Source organism: Hylobates moloch, unplaced genomic scaffold (genome assembly GCF_009828535.3).
Source record: "Hylobates moloch isolate HMO894 unplaced genomic scaffold, HMol_V3 SCAFFOLD_21, whole genome shotgun sequence".
Taxonomy (NCBI): domain Eukaryota; kingdom Metazoa; phylum Chordata; class Mammalia; order Primates; family Hylobatidae; genus Hylobates; species Hylobates moloch.
The window spans coordinates 11,521,488-11,536,239 of NW_026652296.1; the positions used below are offsets into that span (position 1 = coordinate 11,521,488).

The following is a 14,752-nucleotide window of genomic DNA, read 5'->3' on the forward strand; positions in this document are numbered from 1 at the left end:
AAGTAGACCCTGGTGTCTGTTCCCTTCTTTGTGTCCATGTGTACTCAATGTTTAGCTCCCACTTATGAGTGAGAACATGTGGTATTAGTTTTCTGTTCCTGCATTAATTTGCTTAGGATAATGGCCTCCAACTCCATCCACTTTGCTGCAAAGGACATGATTTTCTTCTTTTTCATAGCTGCATAGTATTCCGTGGTGTATATATGCCACATTTTCTTTATTCAGTCCACCATTGTTGGGCATCTAGGTTGAGTCCATATCTTTGCTATTGTGAATAGGGCTGTGATGAACATGCATATGCATGTGTCTTTATGGGAGAATGATTTATACTCCTTCCCATTATATACCCAATAATGGGACTGCTAGGTCAAATGGCATTTCTGTTTTAAGCTGTTTGAGAAATCTCCAAACTACTTTCCACAGTGGCTGAACTAATGTACATTCCCACCAGCAATGTATAAACTTTCCCTTTTCTCTGCAACCTCACCAGCATCTGTTATTTTTTTACTTTTTTTTGACTATTTATTAATAGCCATTCTGACTAATGTGAGATGGAATCTCATTGTGGTTTTGATTTGTATTTCTCTAATGATTAGTGATGTTGATGTTGAGCATTTTTTTCTTATGCTTGTTGGCCATGTGTATGTCTTCTTTTGAGAAGTGTCTGTTCATGTCCTTTGCTCATTTTTTAATGGGGTTAATTCCAGATATTAGACCTTAGATGGATGCAGAGTTTGCAAATATTTTCTCTCATTCTGTAGGTTGTCTGTTTATTCTGTTGATAGTTTCTTTTGCTGTGCAGAAGCTCTTTAGTTTAATTAGGTACCACTTGTCAGTTTTTGGTTTTGTTGCAATAGAATGTTTAGTTAATAACATTCCTCCCGAAATGGGCATAAAAGTTGTTTATAAAGTAGCTGCTCATAGGGATTTTCCAATAGGAACCTATTGTCATGCATAGTAATAGATACAAGATTGCTAGAGGTCAAATGTAGTGAGATGTGTGATTTCTGCTTTATATAATTGGTTCAATTTTATATTATTTTAAATTAAATAGTATCAAATATATAATAGCACTATGTGTGAAGCAACATTTTACTTCCTTTACATATGTTAACTAATTGCATCCTCACAACCTTGTGAAATAGAAACCATTACTAAAACCATTATGCAGTTGGCCGGACATGGTGGCTCACGCCTGTAATCCCAGCACTTGGGGAGGCTGAGGCGGGTGGATCACAAGGTCAGGAGATCGAGACCATCCTGGCTAACACGATGAAACCCTGTCTCTGCTAAAAAATATATAAAAAATTAGCCGAGTGTGGTGGCAGGCGCCTGTAGTCCCAGCTACTCGGGAGGCTGAGGCAGGAGAATGGTGTGAACCCAGGAGGCGGAGCTTGCAGTGAGCCGAGATTGCGCCACTGCACTCCAGCCTGGGCAACAGAGCAAGACTCCATCTCAAAAAAAAAAAAAAAACCACTATACAGATGAAAAGCTAAGGCAAAGAAGGGTTAAATAACCTCTTAAGAGGTGGGAAGTATGTACTGAAGTTCACACAGATGTTAAGTGACAAGTTTAGGAATTGAATTCAGGCAGTCTAGCTGTAGAATCCTGGCTCCTATCTGCCACATTGTACTTCTCGTGGAACTATACCTTCCTATACCCTTCTCCCCATGTGCCACTCTCTAATTCTACTCTGGGGTCATAACTATTATTAGAAGTGGGAATTTACATTAACAGTTAAAATAGCTACTGCTAAATTACTCTCCGAAAGGAAGTACCAAAAAAAAACAAAACCCCAAACAGGAAGAAATCTTTAAAAAACACTAATAAAGTAATGGTAACTCATGATTAAAAAAAAAAAAAAAAAAAACTTTATGTAACAGAGCTGGGCGTCTTGACGAGTACCTGTAGTACCAAGTACTTGAGAGGCTGGGATGGGAGGATCCCTTGAAGACAGGTGTTCAGGCTGCAGTACACATAGCCCCTGCACTCCAGTCTGGGCAACATAGGGCCTTAAAAAAGAAGGAAGAAATTGTTACTTATCCTGCTATAGTGAAATCTTTGATTATCTTATATCACTCCCTCCCTCAACTTTGAGATTTTTGAGGACAGTGTCTACCTTACCAGCCTGACACAATGTAAGAATTTAGCAGGCCAGGTATGGTGGCTCACGCCTGTAATCCCAGCACTTTGGGAGGCCAAGGTGAGCAGATCACAAGGGTCAAGAAATCAAGACCATCCTGCCCAACATGGTGAAACCCCATCTCTACTAAAAATACAAAAATTAGCTGGGCATGGTGGTGTGCGCCTGTAGTCCCAGCTACTTGGGAGGCTGAGGCAGGAGAATCGCTCAAACCCAGGAGGCAGAGGTTGTGGTGAGCCAAGATCACACCATTGCACTCCAGCCTGGGCAACGAGCGAAACTCCATCTCAAAAAAAAAAAAAAGAAAAAAAAGAATTTAGCAGTTTTTAGCCTAATTAATTAATGAATGGCCATTTACTAATGAGCCTATAACTCTTATTCCAATGTTGATTTCTACAAGTTTTCGCTTCCCATCACAAAAGCAAATCTACCATGTATATAAAAAGTATTTCTAATTTGCCACAAGATTGGAAACAATACATATGTCATCCATAGAAAACTGGCTAAAAAATGCCTTATAGCTGTAAAAAGAAAACGGGGGGTGGGAGGGACGGGATTCTCCTATGTATTGATAGAGAACAACCTTCAAGATACATTAAGTGAAAAAAAACCAAGATGTAGAATGGTGAAAATAGTCTGTTACTATTCATATTTTAAGGAGAAAAGGGGAAGTCTAGAAAAAGAATATACATTAGTATTTGTTTGTATATGCATGGATATACTATCTCTGTAAAGTTACAAAAGAAACTGGTAACATTGATTGCTTCCACCCAGAGAACTGGGTGACAGAGTGTAAGAGGGACTTTTCACAATATACCATGTATGCTTCTTAGATTTTAAACTATCTTAATGTATTATATTAAATTTAAAAAAGATTTTGCTGTAAGTATTACTTTATTTAGAAATGTCTAAATTGTTAAATTCCTTTTTCCTTATTTTCTAGGCAAAACCTATGTGGGTCTAAAAATTGTTCAGGCCCTCCTAACCAACGAGTCTGTTTGGCAAATTAGCCTCCAGAAGTTCCCCATCTTGGTTGTGTGTTATACTAATCATGCTTTGGACCAGTTTCTGGAAGGTAATATTTATAGGCAAATTTGTTCTCTATCAAGACGTTGATGATTGAACCATCAGCAACTTCAGTAGCTTTCTATTGCTCTTCTAACAAAGTCGACAGTCCTTGTCATTACTTACATGGCCGTTTGTGATCTGTCCCAGCTGGACTGTGAACCACAGCTCCTACTTCTTAACCTTGTTCTCCCTAACTCCAGCAACACTGGTTATCTTCAGTTCCTTGAAAGCCTCTACGTCCTCCATTGGCCCATGCCATCCTCCGGCCTGGAATAGTTTTTTCCCTCTCCATCTTGAGCTTATTCAACCTGGCTGGCCCTACTCATTCTTCTAGTCCCACTTTAAATCTCTCTTCTCAGGTGGACATTTTCTATAGCCCCAAACAAAGTGAAGTCTCTTTGGCATTTTTTATTTTTTTATAATCTATTTTATGTATCTCTACCCTAGATGAGGATTGGTCCTTTTCTTGCTGTATTCACATATCCTGGCACATATTAGGCACTCAAAAAATACTAAATAACATTATGGATGAATAAATATATGCTTTTCCTTTATTTTTCATTCTTCTATACCTCCCTTTCACCTAGATAAATCTTTATTCTCGGATATAAAGAGTCTGAGTTTAAATATTAGATTCTTAATAATAGATCCCTACCCCACCCAGACTAGGTAATGTCCCCTGCTACCAGTACTCACTACATTTATTGCTGTCTTATTATTTAATGAGTAACCTCCTACCAGAGACAAAGAAATGATAACAAATCAGAAACTGGGCCTATGTTTCTACTGCTATATCTTCAGAACTTGGCACATGCCTAAAACATATGAGCAATCAGTAAATCTGCAGAGTGAAAAATATGTAACATCTCCTAGGTGCTTGCTTTGTGCTGGGCCCTAGCTAGGGGCTTTAAAGATTTTCTTTCATTTATCCAGACTGTAGCCCTATATGGGAGATATTGCCATCTCTAAATCACAGACAGAGAAACTGAGACTCAAGTCACTTGCCCCAGGTTACACAGCAATAAGTGGTAGAGCTAAGAGTGGGATCCCTAGTTGTCTGATTCCAGAACCTGTACTCTTTAAATGCTACACTTTACTGCTCTGCAGGTCACATCTTCTCGGGGACCTTCTCACTCATTAATGGGGTAAATTTCCTTTAAGCACAAGTTTATTCTCTTGAGGGACCAGACTATCCCAAATACACACAGCTCTCACCTGAGAGAACCTAGCATAAGCTCCTCTCAATCCTACCGTGCTCCACTTTGCTCCACAGGCATCTACAATTGTCAGAAGACCAGCATTGTGCGGGTGGGTGGAAGGAGCAACAGTGAAATCCTGAAGCAGTTCACCCTAAGGGAGCTGAGGAACAAGCGGGAATTCCGCCGCAACCTCCCCATGCACCTCCGAAGGGCCTACATGAGTGTAAGTCCCAGCTCTGAAATATTGGAGGTAGTTCAAGAGGGACCTAAACAAGATAGCAGTGGCTTTCTGGGTAGGCAGCCCGGGGTAGATGTGGAGGCTCCTCAAAGCTCTGGAGGACCCAGGTTCCTTTCAGCATTCTATTCTGCTAATCCCTTGGTATGACCTTTGCCTTCACAGTTCAAGATGGAGAAAAGACAAGGAAACACTGCCCATCCCCACCCTACCTTAAGGCTCCTTCCCCCATACCACCCACAGCACCTCTATGTAGAGCCAACTGACCAGGGAAATGTCATCTTTTAGCTGGGCAGCAATGTGCCCAATCCAAAATCTGAGTTCTTATTACTAAGGAAAAGAGAGAGAACAGATATTGTGAGGCTTGAAGTCTCTGCCACAGTATTCTTGGCCTGTTTGTTTTTCTCTTGCGTAGGTTAAGCATCTCAAATCAGAAAATCCAAAATCCAAAACTTTCTGAGTGCCAACCTTATTTCTTTTTTTTTTTTTTTTGAGACAGGGTCTCGCTCAGTCGCCCAGGCTGGAGTGCAGTGGCACAGTCTCGGCTCACTGCAACCTCCACCTCCTGGGTTCAAGTGATTCTCTTGCCTCAGCCTCCTGAGTAGCTGGGATTACAGGTGCCTGCCATCACACCTGGCTAATTTTTGTATTTTTAGTAGAGACAAGATTTCACCATGTTGGCCAGGCTGGTCTCGATCTCTTGACCTCATGGTCCACCCGCCTCGGCCTCCCAAAGTACTGGGATTACAGGTGTGAGCCACCGCGCCCTGCCCAACATTATTTCACATTTTGGATTTCCAGATTTGGGATGGTCAGCCAGTAAGTATAAACGCAAATATTCCAAAATCTGAAACACTTCTAGTCCCAAGCATTTTGGATAAGGGATATTCAACCTGCATTACTTGTTTTCTTTTCTTACTGATTGGTAGGAGTCTTTTCGACATTTTGAATTTTTTTTTTTTTTTTTAAGAGACAGAGTCTCACTCTGTCACCTAGGCTGGAGTGCAGTGGCACCATCTCGGCTCACTGCAACCTCTGCCTCCCAGGTTCAAGCAATTCTTGTGCCTCAGCCTCCCAAGTAACTGGGATTACAGGTGCTCACCACCATGCCTGGCTAATTTTTGCATTTTTAGTAGAGACAGTGTTTCGCCATGTTGGCCAGGCTGGTCTTGAACTCCAGACCTCAAATGATCTACCTGCCTTGGCCTCCCAAAGTGCTGGTATTACAGGCATGAGCCACCACACCCAGCTGATACTAGTTCTTTGGTTTCAAAACCACAATAATGTGCCTTGGGAAATTGGTTTGTTGACTAGTCTATTTATTTATTCTCCCTCCTTACTGTTCCAGTCTTAGCTTTGTTTTCCCTCAAGGTGAGGACTGAGTTTGGGGAATGATGATATTTCCTCATCATTTCTGTCCCTCTGTTGTTGGCAGATCATGACACAGATGAAGGACTCAGAGCAAGAGCTTCATGAAGGAGCCAAGACCCTGGAGTGCACCATGCGTGGTGTCCTACGGGAACAGTACCTGCAGAAGTACATCTCACCCCAGCACTGGGAAAGTCTGATGAATGGACCAGTGCAGGTAGGGGTTATCCTGGGGGACACAAATATGTCTCTGGCCTCAGTACTTTGAGGTAGCCTCCAGGAGAAGCATCAGTCCAAAACTTCAGCTGTTTGATAATCTGATGCTGCCACAATGTGCAGAGTTCCCTTTTGTGATGAGAGGCAGCTGAATATGCTGGTCAGGAACAAAACTCTGGAACCAGCCTGCTGGGTTTTAGTCTGGGCTTGGCTCTGGACAAGTTACTTAATTTTCTGTGGCTGTTTCCTCTTTTATAAAATGGGGATAATAATAAGCATTAAGTTGAACCATATGAAATTGCCAATATCTATAATATTGATTTGCAAAAAAGGCAATTTCTTACAGATCTGTGTTCTTACAGGATTGTTATTTAGATGAGCAAGGTAGTAGTTATAAACTTATTAATTTAGTAACTACTATAAGTGTTTGTTAAATGAAATGAACAAAATCATAACCAGAGGCAAACTAGCACAGAGAACTTAGGAGTTGATAGATGTAGTCATGCAGATTGACTATGTGACTTGGGTTCATGTGATCCTCAGTGATCAAACATGGATAATAATAATGCCTGCCTTCAAAAGATACTGTAAGAAATAACTGAGACAGTCTCTGTAAAGTGGCGGGCTAGGAACCCAGTGAAATGGTGGCTTTATTATCATTAGATTGCTGATTTACAGGATTACAAACCAAAAGCTTACAGAGGTCATTCAGGTCTTACAAATAAGTGAAGCAATCTAGATTTGAAATATTAAGAAGCGGAGAGGACTGTGGCAAACTGGAACAGATGTGGTAGCAACCCAGCTCCAGCCATTTGTTGCCATTCAGTAATAAAGAGTCATTGCTGCCATAGCTCCTGATTTTGTCAAAATAGGCTGGAAAATTTTTTAAATTCCTTTTTTTTTTCTTTTTTTTGAGACAGAGTTCTCACTCTCTCATCCCAGGCTGGAGTGCAATGGCACGATCTTGGCTCACTACAACCTCCGCCTTCCAGGTTCAAGTGATTCTCCTGCCTTGGCCTCTTGAATAGCTAGGATTACAGGCGCCTGCCATCATGCCTGGCTAATTTTTTTTTTTTTTTTTGAGACGGAGTCCTGCTCTGTCCCCCAGGCTGGAGTGCAGTGGCGCGATCTCGGCTCTGCAAGCTCCGCCTCCCGGGTTCACGCCATTCTCCTGCCTCAGCCTCCCAAGTAGCTGGGACTACAGGCACCCGCCAACACACCCGGCTAATTTTTTGTATTTTCAGTAGAGACGGGGTTTCACTGTTAGCCAGGATGGTCTTGATCTCCTGACCTCGTGATCTGCCCACCTCGGCCTCCCAAAGTGCTGGGATTACAGGTTTGAGCCACCGCGCCCGGCCGTGCCTGGCTAATTTTTGTAGAGACAGGGCTTCACCACGTTGGCCAGGCTGGTCTTGAACTCCTGACCTCAGGTGACCCTCCCACCTCGGCCTTCCAAAGTGCTGGGATTATAGGCATGAGCCACCATGCCCAGCCCTTTGATTTTTAAAATTCTGTACAAGTCATGTTAAATGTTCCAGTTGCCCAAGGAGATGCCAGTTTGCAGCTTCTGAACTTTTTTTTTTGACAATATAATGTTTCTTTTTAAATTTTTTTTTAACTTTTATTTTAAGTTCAGGGGTACATGTGCAGGTTTGTTACGTAGGTAAACTTGTGTCATGGCGGTTTGCTGTACATCACCTAGATATTAAGCCTAGTACTCATCAGTTATTTTTCCTGCTCCTCTCCCTCCTCCTACCGTCCACCCTTCGATAGGCCCCAGTGTGTTGATCCCCTCTGTGTGACCATGTATTCTCATCATTTAACTTATAAGTGAGAACATGCAGTATTTGGTTTTCTGTTCTTGTGTTAGTTTGCTAAAGATAATGCCCTCAAACTCCATTCATGTCCTCGCAAAGGACGTGATCTCATTCTTTTTTATGGCTGCATAGTATTCTATGGTGTATATGTACCACGTTTTCTTTATCCAGTCCTTCATTGATGTGCATTTAGGTTGATTAGATGTCTTTGCTGTTGTGAATAGTACAGCCTATAAACTTTAAGGGAATTACTTTTGATTCTTTTTTCTTTTGAGATAGGGTCTTGGGCCCAGGCTGGAGGGCAGTGGCATAATCATAGCTCACTGAAGCCTCGGCCTCCTGGGCTCAAGCAGTCTTCCCACCTCAGCCTCCTGAGTAACTGGGATTATATACGCGTGCCATCACACCCAGCTTTTTTGAGACAGAGTCTTGCTTTGTCATCCAGGCCGCAGTGTAGTGGCACAATCTCCACTCACTGCAACCTCTGCCTCCCGGGTTCAAGCAGTTCTCCTGCCTCAACCTCCTGAGTAGCTGGGACTACAGGCATGCACCACTATACCTGGCTAATTTTTGTATTTTTAATAGAGACAGGGTTTCACCATATTGGCCAGGCTGGTCTCGAACTCGTGACCTCAGGTGATCCGCCTGCCTCAGCCTCCCAAAGTGTTGGGATTACAGGTGCAAGCCACCACTCCCAGTCTTTTTTTTTTTTTTTTTTTTTTTTTGGTAAAGACATGGGGTCTCACCGTATTGCCCAGGCTGGTCTTGAATTTCTGGGCTCAGGCATTCTTCCTGCCTTGGCCTTCCAAATTGCTGGGATTACAGGCATGAGCTACCATGCCCCCATCTGCTTTTGATTCTTTGAGGAGACCCTGCCTTCACATTGGTTGTCATAGAATCCTCACAAATGACCATTCTTCCTTCCTTAGGATAGTGAATGGATTTGCTTCCAGCACTGGAAGCATTCCATGATGCTGGAGTGGCTAGGTCTTGGTGTCGGTTCTTTCACCCGAAGTGTTTCTCCAGCAGGACCTGAGAATACAGGTAAGAAGTGCATGTCTTCCTAGAATCAAATCTTAAGGTAGAATATAGTAAATACCAGAACAGTGAGACTTAAAAATAATTCCCAGAATAAATAAAGAGGTATGAGTCAATCAGAGAAAGACAAATAGCTTAATATAAGGAAAAGAGATAAAATACTTTTTTTTTTTTTTGAGATGGAGTTTCACTCTTGTTGCCCAGGCTGGAGTGCAGTGGCTCACTGCAACCTCCACCTCCCAGGTTCAAGCGATTCTCCTCTCCTGCCTTAGCCTCCCAAGTAGCTGGGATTACAGGCATGTGCCACCACGCCCGGCTAATGAGATAAAAGACTTTTAACAGGCACATCACAAAATAGGAAATCTTATCGTTCAATAGATATATGAAAAGTGCTCATTAAAAACTAGAGGAATTAAAACCACAATGAGATAACTATTACTTACGCACCAGTTTGGCAACAATTAAAGTTTGATATAACCCCATGTTGGTGAGAATTTGAAGCAATGGAAACTCTGATGCACTGCTGCTGGGGATATTTAAATTTACGTAACCACTTTATCATAGCAGAAAATCAGAAAACTCAAATGTTCATCAGCATTTCTTCAATGGATGGATCAATTAAGTCAACTCAGATAATGAAATACTGTACAACAGTGAAAAGGAATGAATCACAGCATATACAGTAACACACACGAATCTCAAAAACATGCTGAATGAAAAAGGCAAGTTAGCCGGGCATGGTGGCCCATGCCTGTAATCCCAGCACTTTGCGAGTGTAAGGCAGGAGGATCGTTTGAGCCCAGAAGTTGGAGACCAGCCTGGGCAACATAATGAGACCCTGTCTTTACCAAAAAAAAAAAATTAGCTGGGTGTGGTGGTGCGTGCCTGTAGTCCCAGCTACTTAGGTGGCTGAGGCAAGAGGATGGCTTGAGCTCAGGAGGTTGAGGCTGCAGTGAGCCATGACTACAATGCTGCACTACAGCCTGAGTGACAGACATGGTCTAAAAAAAAAAAAAAAAAAAGGCAAGTTATGGAAACATATACTAGACAATGTGTTACTTGGATACAGTATAAATGTGGTAACATTATTATCTTTTAAAAAGGAAATGAGTAAAATTCAGGTTAGGAAGGCTAACAAAGGTCTTCAAAAAATTTGGCAGTTTTCTACTTAAATTGGGTGGAAGGTACTGGGTATTCATTTTATATATTTTATTATCCTTTATATTACATATTTATATTATATGCCCTCCATTGTATATGTATTTGGTATAAGTAAAACCTTTATTTATTTATTTTGTATTTATTTATTTATTTTTTTATTTTTTTATTTTTTTATTTTTTTTTTTTTGAGACCAAGTCTCGCAGTCTCACTCTGTCCCCCAGGCCGCAGTGCAATGGCGTGATTTCGGCTCACCGCAACCTCGGCCCCCTAGGTTTGAGCAATTCTCCTGCCTCAGCCTCCCAAGTAGTTGGGATTACAGGCACACTCACCACACCCAGCATATTTTGTATTTTTAGTAAAGATGGGGTTTCCCCATGTTGGCCAGGCTGGTCTCGAGCTCCTGACCTCAGGTGATCTGCCCGCCTCAGCCTCCCAGAGTGCTGGGATTACAGGCATGAGCTACCACGCCCAGCCTTATTTATTTATTTTTGAGATGGAGTCTCGCTCTGTTGCCCAGGCTGGAGCACAATGGCACAATCTCAGCTCACTGCAACTTCCACCTCCTGGGTCCAAGCGATTCTCCTGCCTCAGCCTCCCAAGTAGCTAGAAATACAGGCATGTGCCACCACACTTGGCTAATTTTTGTATTTTTAGTAAAGACAGGGTTTCACCGTGTTGGCCAGGCTGGTCTCGAACTCCTGACGTCAAGTGATCCACCCACCTGACGTCTCCAAGAGTGCTGGGATACAGGCATAAGCCCCACGCACAGCCAAAACCGTTCTTTAAAAGGCATACCTTCATATGATTTTTTAAAATGTAAAACGTGTAACAAAAAGTATATAAGGAGACCTAAGCCTTTCTTAACTCTCCTCTCATTCCTTCTAGTTTCTCTTCTCAAAAATAATCACATAGGGCCGGGTGCGGTGGCTCACGCCTGTAATCCCAGCACTTTGGGAGGCTGAGGCGGGCAGATCACCTGAGGTCGGGAGTTCGAGACCAGCCTGACCAACATGGAGAAACCCTGTCTGTACTAAAAATAAAAATTAGTTGGGCATGGTGGTGCATGCCTGTAATCCCAACTACTTGGGAGGCTGAGGCAGGAGAATCGCTTGAACCCGGGAGGTGGAGGTTGTGGTGAGACGAGATTGCGCCATTGCACTCCAGCCTGGGCAACAAGAACAAAACTCCGTCTCAAAAAAAAATCACATAAACCCTTGATAATGTCTTCATGCATCTGAGCTCTTGTAGGTGCCGTCTTCTGTCCCTTAGCTTCAAGAGTTTCCATCTCTGGCCAGGCACGGTGGCTCATGCCTGTAATCCCAGCACTTTGGGAAGCTGAGGCGGGCAGATCACAAGGTTAGGAGTTCGAGACCAGCCTGACCAACATGGTGAAACCCCATCTCTACTAAAAATACAAAATTAGCCAGGCGTGGTGGGGGGTGCCTGTAATCCCAGCTACTCAGGAGGCTGAGGCTGGAGAATCACTTGAACCCAGGAGGCAGAGGTTGCAGTGAGCCAAGATCGCACCACCGCACTCCACCCTGGGCAACAGAGCGAGACTCCGTCTCAAAAAAAAAAAAAAAAAAGAGTTTTCATCTCTGTCCTGCCTGTTTCTCTCTCTTAGCCCAGGCAGAAGGGAATGAGGAGGAAGAAGGGGAGGAGGAGAGTTCGCTGATAGAGATCGCAGAGGAAGCTGACCTGATTCAAGCAGACCGGGTAATTGAGGAAGAAGAGGTGGTGAGGCCCCAGCGGCGGAAGAAGGAAGAGAGTGGGGCAGACCAGGAGTTGGCTAAAATGCTTCTGGCCATGAGGCTAGACCATTGTGGCCCTGGGACAGCAGCTGGACAGGAGCAAGCCACAGGAGAGTGGCAGGTAAACTCACTTCCTTGGGTTGAAACAGGCCTGAGAGTGTTCTGACCACTTGTTTTCCCCCACTTCTGATACAGTATATTCACTTCACCATTACAATTAGCTAAGTACCCGTATTACAGCCTACCCCTGGTATGAGATGGGTGTAGTAATTCCCAAGGATATAAATACGACAGTTCTTCAGAGGGCCTCTGGCAAGAAATGCCAACTTATCTGACAGGAAGCAGGTAGCCAAGTGCTTCTGTAGAACTTGTGGAAGAATGTAGCACATATGAGTCAGGTCAAACACGGTCTCAGTACTTAATGCCTTCAGGAGTGTTGTCTTCTCTACTTCAAATGAGTTTGTGAACATGTACTAAGATTTTAGAGGATTAAAGTAAGCAATGAAGTGAGAATTCCAGGCTGGATGGAATATTCCTCCTTCATTCACCCTGGAATTTGACACTTCTCTTAAAGCTAGAATTGTATGAATGCCCAGGTGTCTTCATGTAGCCTTCCCTCTGCTCCTTTTGGTGGAGCCTAGTAATCCTCACTGTTTACCATGCATAACTATGATGATCAAGGATTAGATACTCAAAATAGAATTTGTAAACCTTACCAATGATTTGAGAACTTTCAAGGGCAACTTTGGATGCAGTTTTCACCTGAGTGCTGGCTTTGCACCTGATCTCCTAGTTCAGTTCAGTATCACTATATGTGGTGAGCAGAGTCATGATCTCAATTCTTAGAAGCATGGAATCAGCATCTCTCACAGGAGGCATCAGGAAAGGTTGATTTGTTTCGTTTTGAAGCAGCGGGAAGATGTTTATTTAGTGACATCTGTCTGACTTGCGAGAGAAGAGAGCACTTTCTCATAAACAGTGCTTTCCACCACTTGTTAAAGGTACTGTGTTAATACGATGGCAGTAGGACCGTTTTAGCAGGCACTGTGCCAACTCCTGTGTGAAGCACCAGTTGCTAGGCACTGGTTGTACAGCATTCAACAAGAAAGTACCACCCCCATGACTTTCATGGCATACATTTTAGGAACAAGAAACAGGCTATGGTCAAAGATGTTTAATGATAACTAGTGCTAGTACTACTATAAATGCTTTCCATGTATTTACTCCTGACAAGCCAACAATCCTATAAAGAGATACCATTATTATTCCCATTTTATAGAAGGTGATACTGAGGGACACAGAGGTTAGGTCATTTACCTTAGGTCCCACAGTAAGAGGTAGAGTAGGGCTTTGAAGCCAGGCAAACTGGCTCCAGAGTCCTTGTTTAGCCACTCTACAGTGGAAGAGCTGTTGGGAGAATGTAAGACACTTGACATTAATCAGGGATGCCAGCCCTTTTTCTTACGTGCTGTGGCCCCTGCCTTGGGCTTAAAACCAAGCCTGCCTCTGCTCAGACAGTACCCTGCCTAGTATTGATGTCTGCAGACCCAGCGCAACCAGAAAAAGAAAATGAAAAAAAGAGTGAAGGATGAGCTTCGCAAACTGAACACCATGACTGCAGCCGAGGCCAATGAGATCGAGGATGTTTGGCAGCTGGACCTCAGTTCTCGCTGGCAGCTTTATAGGTACTGTGTTCCACATCCAGCCAACCCATGTAATTTGCCCAGGGAGTTCCTTTTCTGTTCCTGGAACATTCTTCACCTCCAAGACCTTCAGTGATGTTAACTAATTATTGATTGAGCACCACCACTGAGCTGAGTGATAGGGATACAGCCATGGGATAGAATAGACACTTTGCTCTACTTTCATGGAGCTTATGGAGTCTATCCAGGGTAACAAATTAATTATTACCTTCATGGAGCCTATGGAGTCTATCCAGGGTAACAAATTTATCACATAGTTCCACAAATAAAAAGTTACAAGTGGGTATAAAAACTCAGAAAGAAAAGAACAGAGAGGTAACAGGCACAATGACTCACACCTGTAATCCCAGCACTTTGGGAGGCTGAGGCTAGAAGATCACTTGAGGCCTAGGGTTCAAGACCAGCCTGGGCAACATAGTGAGACCTCATCTCTACAGGAAAAAAAAAAAAGAGTAGTAGAGGCCGGGCACGGTGGCTCACGCCTTTAATCCCAGCACTTTGGGAGGCCGAGACAGGTGGATCACAAGGTCAGGAGATCAAGACCATCCTGGCTAACACAGTGAAACCCCGTCTCTACTAAAAACACAAAAAATTATCTGGGCATGGTGGCCAGCACCTATAATCCCAGCTACTCGGGAGGCTGAGGCAGGAGAATCGCTTGAACCCAGGAGGTGGAGGTTGTAGTGAGCCGAGATCACGCCACTGCACTCCAGCCTGGGTGACAGAGCAAGACTCCGTCTTAAAAAAAAAAAAAAAAAAAAGAGTAGTAGAAAGCCGTTGGAAAGTTTTACAGCAATTAGTGACATCATCAGTTTTACTAATAAAATAAATACTCTATGGAGAATTAGAGGAGGGGAGGGAAATTAGGCAGGGATGCTGCAGCTGGGAGAATTTATGAGAAATTCTTCCCAAAGTTTTTAAAGTCTCTTATTTTCTTCCCATAGTTAACCTTTGTTCTTTATCTCACCCCTTTCCTTAGCTCCTGACCACTCTGCACATCTTTTTGTGGGCATTTTGGATTCTTAGGTCCCCGAATGTATCTTTCTATCACT

The 14,752-nt window shown here is 43.1% G+C and overlaps 1 protein-coding gene across 2 annotated transcripts in view; it reads left to right on the forward strand.

The window, feature by feature from the left end:
- ZNFX1 (zinc finger NFX1-type containing 1) overlaps positions 1 to 14,752 on the forward strand; it is a 32,639-nt gene that overhangs the window by 8,689 nt on the left and 9,198 nt on the right. For both annotated transcript variants that reach the window (XM_032143177.2, XM_032143178.2), the window contains exons 4-9: positions 3,087 to 3,218; positions 4,485 to 4,633; positions 6,081 to 6,230; positions 8,976 to 9,090; positions 11,871 to 12,118; positions 13,543 to 13,682. In XM_032143177.2, coding sequence (XP_031999068.1) covers positions 3,087 to 3,218; positions 4,485 to 4,633; positions 6,081 to 6,230; positions 8,976 to 9,090; positions 11,871 to 12,118; positions 13,543 to 13,682 — 934 coding nt within the window. The remainder of the gene's footprint in view (positions 1 to 3,086; positions 3,219 to 4,484; positions 4,634 to 6,080; positions 6,231 to 8,975; positions 9,091 to 11,870; positions 12,119 to 13,542; positions 13,683 to 14,752) is intronic.